Source organism: Kryptolebias marmoratus, linkage group LG22 (assembly GCF_001649575.2).
Source record: "Kryptolebias marmoratus isolate JLee-2015 linkage group LG22, ASM164957v2, whole genome shotgun sequence".
Taxonomy (NCBI): domain Eukaryota; kingdom Metazoa; phylum Chordata; class Actinopteri; order Cyprinodontiformes; family Rivulidae; genus Kryptolebias; species Kryptolebias marmoratus.
Genome location: NC_051451.1, coordinates 5558513 through 5566534, shown reverse-complemented (window position 1 = coordinate 5566534; position 8022 = coordinate 5558513). Strand labels below are relative to the sequence as shown.

The window sequence follows — 8022 nt, the reverse complement described above, 5'->3', positions numbered from 1 at the left end:
GGTAGGAACGTAGATCGACCGGTAAATCGAGAGCTTTGCTTTTTGACTCAGCTCTCTCTTCACCACGACAGACCGGTACAGCGCCCGCTTCACTGCAGACGCTGCACCAATCCGCCTGTCGATCTCCCGCTCCATTTTCCCCTCATTCATGAACAAGACCCCGAGATACTTAAACTCCTCCACCTGGGGCAGGACATCCTCCCCGACCCGGAGAAGGCACTCTACCCTTTTCCGGCTCATTATTAAAAAGACTACAATAATATATAATAATAAATTAAATAATTTGGATTAGAAACTTGTTATTAAATCAGGTAGTAACTAATTATGTTCATACAACCAAAAAACTAGTTGGAAAACTGGATATCAAAGATGTTGTTAAACCCAGCTATAAATTTGAAAGACCTGATAAAGAACTAGGTAATAAACCACTTAATAAATACAATAAACTAGTAATAAACTGGTAATTAAACCCAATAAACAGGTACAAATAGTTAATTAACCTGTTAAACTAGAAATAATCTGAATATTTAACTTGTTATACAACCAGGTAGTAACCTGGAAAATAAACCTCTACAGAGATCACATAAACCAGTAAATAATCCTCATATGTAACATGTTTTAATAAACTAGGTAATAAATCTGTCAATAAAGCCACAGAATAAACCTGGATTATAATCTAGATAAATCAGTTGATACATCAAATAAGCTAGTTCATCTGCTACACAATTTCCTATAGTCTGTTAACTCTCAGCTTAGATCATGTGACTGGTCAGAACTGTTTCTACAGTAAAACCAGATGACTGAAGGTTCTCCAGTTCTAATGATGGAGGTCCTGTGTAGAGACCAGAACCTCCTGATTGGACCCTAGCTATGCTCCTAACAGTAACTCTCAATTACCTCCTCAGCAGGAGTTGTACCTTTACTGTTGAGCCGCCAGAGTCCTCCTGCTCCACACTGCTCCTCTCCAGATCTCGTTTGTTCTTCACTGGTTGTGGCTCGTCCTCCTGGACTTTGGGTTGCTTGTTTGTTTTGCTGGGCCGGTCTGATGGGTTAAGGCCAAGGATGAGGGCCACTTTCTCAATTTCACTGCGTTTCTTCTCGGCGACCTCATGCTCCTTGCGGAGGCTAGAGATCTGAGCCATAACCTCTTCCTGCAGGCGACCGATCTCCTGCAGCAGGGGGTCTTTGTGGCCATCCTTCTCTCTGCGCTTCTTCCTCATCAGCTCACCTAGAAACATGGAGACATGTCCACATGATGACATGTGATCTTTAAGAAACAGAACCAGAGGATGAAGTTGAGTTGAAAGAGTCCCTTGGTAGACCTCCTGAAACCTACCTTGCTGCTTCCTGAGTCGCTCCAGCTCTTTTATCAGATAGTCTTTCTTTTTCATCCTCATATCCCGCTCCTTCTTCAGATTCTCCCGCTCCTCCAGAACCTGAACAGACCAGAACAACAAACAGCAACGGTCAGCTGCTGTCTTCCTAAATCCAGCAGAATTAGTACCAACAAACTGGGTCTGGTCACTTAGAGTTCCAGCAACAGCTGAGAGCAGACGGGTGCGGACAGGAAGTGAAGCATGACCGTGGAGACAGGTCCAAACCAAAGACTGTTAATATATTAGACCTCAGAGTAGAACCTGGAACTTGAAGCCAGGAATGCGATCAGCTTCCCTGTCAGCTGTTTAAGTCCTGCACCCCCCAAGTAAACCAAAGGGACATTGCTCTTGTTAAAAAAAAATAAAAAATACACCTCAGATAATGTTTTTTAAGCGTTGAGTCAACACCTGAAAAACATTAGCTAAGGTGTTTTTTATTTTAATTTTTTTTCATTTAACCAGGGGCAATGTGTTATTTCCATGGAGGGTGCAGGACTTGAAACTTGAAGCAGCTGACAGGAAAGCTGGTCCTGGTCCAGCCTTAACTTCTAGGTTATGGTCCGAGGTCTTCCTGTAACTTACTGTCTACGGTACAGACAGGAAGTGATGCATGATTATGCAAATGAGATGCAGATAAGAAATGATACGTGGAGTAGGCGAAACCTTTTGTTTCTGGCTCTCATTGTTCTCCTCCTCAGAAACTCTCCTGTCCTTGCTCTCTCGTTGCTCTTTGTTCTGAGAAACACTTCTTGCCACACCTGAAAAAGCACAGAAGACAGACACAATCACACACTGACTTACCGTGGACTGTCCTCTCAGTTCAGTCTTTTGTCTCACTTCCTATTTGTAGATGCAAAGAATGAGATGTGATCTTTCATACCAATGTGTAAAAGGTGCATTTTTGCTATGTCACGTTTGTACAATTGCTTTGAAATGTTTGTGCTTTTACCAAGTTGTTTGTGTTTCTGCCATGTCATGATTGCATTTTTTGTTGTGAACTTGCTAGTTAGCTCTGTAGGCTCATCACCATACAGCTCTAAGATAAGGATACACTTTGGGAGGAATAGCAAAACTCTGGTTTCTGATTGTAGCTTCCGATTCGGAAAATGGCTTAAGGGCGATTCCACCTAATTTTTCACACCTTCAGCATCTTTAATCTACTCTAGTTAAAAAACTACAACACCTAGACACTTCAAACCTGGAGCAAATTATTCTGCACTGATTGCAGAACCAAGTATATGATTTGTGAAACCTCAATAAAGGGGGATTTTAGCACTTTTTTTTTTTTTTTTTACATCCGGACCACACTAGAACTGGTCTAGCGCCAAAACTTTAACACCTCACTGATATTTGATAAAAGGTCAAATCTATGCTAAAATCTTGTGTTCTGAATGTGTAATTTTATCTGTGTTTTATGTGTGTTTTTGAAGTTTTGTGTTTAGATTTTTTGCCATGTCATGATTGCAGTTTTTGCCATGTCATGTTTGTTACGTTGTTGTCAGGTGTACATTTTTGCTGGGTTTTGCTGTTTTTGCTGTGTTATATTTGTATTTTTGCTCTGTCAGGTATAGGTTTTCGCTGAGTTAGGTTGCGGGTTTGTCATGTCATGTCTGATATTGACATGTCATGTTTCTGGTTTTGCTGTGTCAGATGTACATTTTTGCTGGGTTAAGCTGCATCTTTGCCAAGACACTTCTGCTGTCTTTTATTCTTCCTGTCAATTGTCATTGCATTGTATGCTCACCTTTGATTCCAGCCTCAGGGGCTGGTTTTTTGTAGGGTTGTTTGTAAGGGGGAGTTGGAGGAAAGTCACTGACAGTGGTCTGTGTTGGCGGGGCCATGCTAGGGGGCGGGTACATAGGGGGCCACTGCTGATGCATGTAGGACATGTAGTTGCCATACTGGCTGTATGCCGAAGAGGGGAAGTTAAAAGGCATCATGCTGTGGACCTGTGAGGGGGGGTAGGTGGGGATTGGCATCCCGGGGTGAGGAGTGATGGCTGCAGGGTCAGTGGTCTGAGGCTGCAGTGGCGGTGCATCACTCCACTCGCTTATTGGTTCATTTGTATCTCGTTCTTTGTGGGTTTTGGGTGGAGCTATATTCTTCTTGCGCTCATCGTTGTCACTGCTCCAGCTGCCCCCACTCTTGCCGCTCCGCTCACGGCTGCGACTCCTGCTGCTGCTATCTGAACTGCCACTGTGGTTCTGCCTCCTGCAGCCCTGGCTACGCCGGCTGCCATCTGAGCTGCCGGAGGAATACCGGTGTCGGTGCGTGGGAGTCTTTGGAGGTGGCTTGTTTCCCTGGAGGCGCTCTTTTGTCCTAGCAGCCATCTTGCTGATGTCAGTCACTCCCAGGTCCAGTCCGATAGTCTTTAGCAGGTCCTGGATCTTCTCATACTCCTCCATTGCCTGGCGTTCATTCTCCTCCAGCGTCTCTGTTCCTGGTGGGTGGGTGGGGTTTGACACCTGGACTGTAATGTTCTGGTTGCAGGTGGTTGTGGGCTGGCTCACGTACCTGTCCACCTCACTCACGGTAGGTGTGGCCTGAAGATAGGGTGTAACAGGTAAGGGGCAGGCATACAACTGAGTGAGGGCAACTCTCTGTGAAGGGGATTCTGAATACAGAGAGTCCTCTGTCACATCCCCATACAGGTCCAGGCTGTGGTGTCGAACCGGCTCCGGTTGGAGTTTAGTCTCTTCTGAATCGCCATACAAAAACTTCTCCTCATCATCAATGTCATCTTGAACTTTCTGCAGAGCCGCACCCCCAGGTGCTACCCCACCAAGCAAACTGAGAATTTCTTTGATTTCTGCGTCAAGGCCGGGACGCTGAGCCATGTGAGGGTTGGACTGAAGCTCCGACAGCATGGAGGTCATGGTGTGTGAGTCGGTGCTTCTAACAGCCTGCAGGAGCTGGTCGGCCATGTGGGACATTGTGGTGCTGTGCGGATCTCGATGTGAGTCAGAGCTCTGCAAAATCACAGCAGATGGAAAATCACAGATTGTACTGTATTCAGAAGGAACTGATAGCTCAGTTTCAGATGGTACGAGCCTCTGGTCCATTATCAGGCTCAGGCCTGGTCTCAGTTAAAGGAAAAAAAGATGCTGTCCTACCTTGATGGATGGTGAGTCGTCACAGCTGTTGCGTTTCTTCAGAATGGACTTGGTAGGTTGGGTCAGGAGCTCCTCCAGCTCCTTCCGGCGCCGAGCAACCTCTAGTTCTTTGAAGGCCTCATCCTTGCTGTACACGCTAGTACTGGAGCTGCTGCTAGAACTACTGCTGCGGCTCTTACTGCGACCATGGCTCCGCCCATGATTCCTTCCTCTGTTCCTCTTCCTGGATCTAGAACTGGACCTGGATCTAGACCTACTACGATGGAGACTCTTGCTCTGCCCCCGGCTCTTGGCCCGGCTCCACTCTGGACTCCGGCTCTGGCCTCGGGGTCGGCTCTTGCTCCGTCCCCGGCTCTTGGCCCGGCTGCGGTCCGGACTCCGGCTCTTGCTCCGTCCCCGGCTTTTGCCCCGTTTTCGCTCAGGACTCCGGCTTTGGCCTCGGGGTCGGCTCTTGCTCCGTCCCCGGCTCTTGGCTCGGCTGCGGTCCGGACTACGGCTCTTGCTTCGCCCCCGGCTCTTGGTCAGTTTCCGGTTCGGACTACGACTCCGAGCTGGGCTAAGGGCCCCTCTCCAACTCTGGTCATATTCAGGTCTGGGAGAGTAGTCCCTGTATGGAAACAATAGTGGTTCATACACAGAACATTTGAACAAAAACTGTTTTTGTGCTTCAGACTGGGTCTCGTGCTACCAGAACTGATCAGGAAATATGTTGTGTACCATGAGATGACTGGGGCTAGACATATTCTATGAGGACTAGGAACACTTGTCTGATTCTGAACAGTACTGGTTTTGGTAGCAGAATCTGTTCATTTTTGTAAAACCATAGAAGGTTTAAGAGTTTTTATCATGTTGTAGTGATCCACACAACAAAAAGATCAAAGCCTGGTCCCTGAAGACCAACTGCTGGGTACTGACCACATCCAGCTAATCCATTTCAAACTTTCAACTTCAAACCAGGAGAAAGTTCAGATATATTTTCAACAAAATGTTCCTCTGGGCTGAACTGAAACACAGAAGAAAAAGCAGCCAAAGTCTGGACCAAATATACTTTGGTCCAGATTACAGGAAAATCTGGAGATTTATTGATCCAGGTTTTGGGTTGGGGGATATGGATCAAGACTTATCTCAGTATACAACATTTTTTCCGTCAATAACAAAAGAAACTAGAACTGCAAGCAGTTATCAACGGGTTCCAAGCCCCCACGCTCCACCCCTATCTGCGCGCTCCAATCCTGTCGTCCCGCCGGCGTGGCTCCGCTGCCTCTCTCGGCAAGCAGGCCGTGTCAAAACTTGCCAGGTCGGTGCGTACTCAGAGGCGCTCCGTAAGACGCAATGGTATAATTTTTGAAGAAAGCTTAGTAAGGAAAAGCTAACTGCCATTTGATACCACACAGAGCCAAAGAAATGAATTCATAAGAAATTCAATATTCATTCGAAAAATACAAAAATATTCTCAGATGAGCAAGTCTACATCTGTGACAATATGCATTTATCTCCATGTCCCTAAACAAAATGCATTTTCAATAGAAAATTGTTCAATGCAATTTTATGGTACACTTGGTGAAGTAATTAAATTCATAAAAAATCAAGAATAAGTAAAAAAATTACCAAAATATTCTCAGATGATCAAGTCTACATCTGTAATAACATGCATTTATCTTTATGTCCCTAGTTCCAATGCTGTTTCAGTAAAAAAAAATGTTAACTGTAATGTTATACCACGATGAGCGAAAAAAATGTTCATAAAAAAATCCATAACTCTTCCAAAAATTACCAAAATATTCTCTAATGATCATGCCTACATGTGGAATAATATTCTTTTATTTCTATGTTACTGGATCGAACACATTCTTTATGAAAAATTGAAAGCGTCATTTTCATGATGTGCATCCAATAAGCAAAAAATCATAAAAAATTGAAACTTTATGATAAAATTTCCCAAATATTCCCACATCACCGTGTGCATATGTGGAAAAATGTTAGCACTTTAGGAAATGTCCACACTGAAGGGCTTTTGTACAAGAAATTGTTAGCCTTGGTCGTAGCTGTGCTGGTCATTCTGAAATATATTCAGAAATTTGTTAAAAATCAACAATGACTCAAATAAATCTGCAAATATTCACAGATGACAATTATCATGTCCTTTCTTTGGCCAATATGTCCAATCCACCATAGTCTAAAGGTTTTTTAAAAATAAAATGAAAACCGGCTATGTTGGTTAGCATTTATTTGTTTTTTGTTATTAAACACAAGGGGGCGCTCAAATTTAAGCAATATTTCTTGGGCTTTGGTGATAGGCTAGGTCTGAACAGAGTACCAAATTTCAAGTTGTTCGGCCAAACACAGTTTGAGTTGCTACTGCTAGCTTTAGTTACGATCTTCGTAGATAGTGACGACATGCTTGAATATAGAGCCGCAAATTTTGATCTGCACTTTTACAGATTGTGCAAGGAACATATCCTGTAAGTCTTTGCACTCTAAGTTCAACAAGTGATTTTTTGTGAATTTTTCANAAATGTTAAAGGCTACACATACATTTTTGCACATAAGCCACGCCCACTTTGACCAATCATTACCATATTGATAACATAGTTTCAGGGTTGTATCCTGAAGATACCCACCAAGTTCCACGTAAATCCATTCAGCCATTTTGGCAGTGTAAACTTTACCTCTTTGTAGCGCCCCCTAGTGTCGGATCAAGCTGAAAATGGAAAAATCTTTTTTTTGGCTTTAGGCACCCCTGGTATGAAAACTATTGCTAAAATTCAAACTGTTCTTAAGTTACGCTCAATAAAGAATTTTTTGTGGGAAAAATTTTTTTGTTTACACATAATTCATAAACTGAACATTTTTTTGAAAATCCGTTCTAGTTTTTTGGTTAGCCAGTTGTGCCGTCATACCATGTGAAGTTTCACTTCAATTGGTTTTGAGCCTCGGGAGGAGTTAACGAAAGTAGGTCACGCATATTTTGTAAGTTTTCTACTAATTAGCATAATTTAAATTTTTTTTTTCAAAACTCAGGTAAAAAGGCATGGTTCACAGAACACAACAGAATAGAGATACTGTGTGTACACCTAGTTGTTGTAACAGAATTTGCATAAAGGCATTTTTTGCTGTAACAGCGCCACCCAGAGGTCAAATTTTGCAACTTTTGCCTCATACGTAGAGAGCGCAGTTCTGTAATAGATCAGTAATTTCTGCAAAGTTAAATTTTGATTTGGCCGAGTTCAAAGCTCAAAAGTGAGATAGCATATAAGCCACGCCCACTTCATTATAATATTTAAGCTATCATCTGAAGGTGTGGTCTTGATCATCTGTACCAAGTTTGGTGTAAATCCATCAAGCGGTTATTCAGATATAAATTTTATGAAATAATAGCGCCCCCTATTGGTAAAACCGCATAAAATTTAATACAAAGTGGCAACATCTCATCCACTATTGGGATGTAAATGCATTTTCCATAATCTTAAAGTATGGCGGAGAAATTTATAGTTAACCGTTGTGCTAGCTAGCACTGAAGTGTTTGCTATTGC

The 8022-nt window shown here is 43.1% G+C and overlaps 1 protein-coding gene across 1 annotated transcript in view; it reads right to left on the bottom strand.

The window, feature by feature from the left end:
• znf318 (zinc finger protein 318) overlaps positions 1-8022 on the bottom strand; it is a 26023-nt gene that overhangs the window by 12207 nt on the left and 5794 nt on the right. The window contains exons 3-7 of the mRNA XM_017434447.3: positions 4490-5096; positions 3121-4345; positions 2040-2134; positions 1337-1436; positions 918-1228 (exon numbers count right to left, since the gene is read on the bottom strand). Coding sequence (XP_017289936.1) covers positions 918-1228; positions 1337-1436; positions 2040-2134; positions 3121-4345; positions 4490-5096 — 2338 coding nt within the window. The remainder of the gene's footprint in view (positions 1-917; positions 1229-1336; positions 1437-2039; positions 2135-3120; positions 4346-4489; positions 5097-8022) is intronic.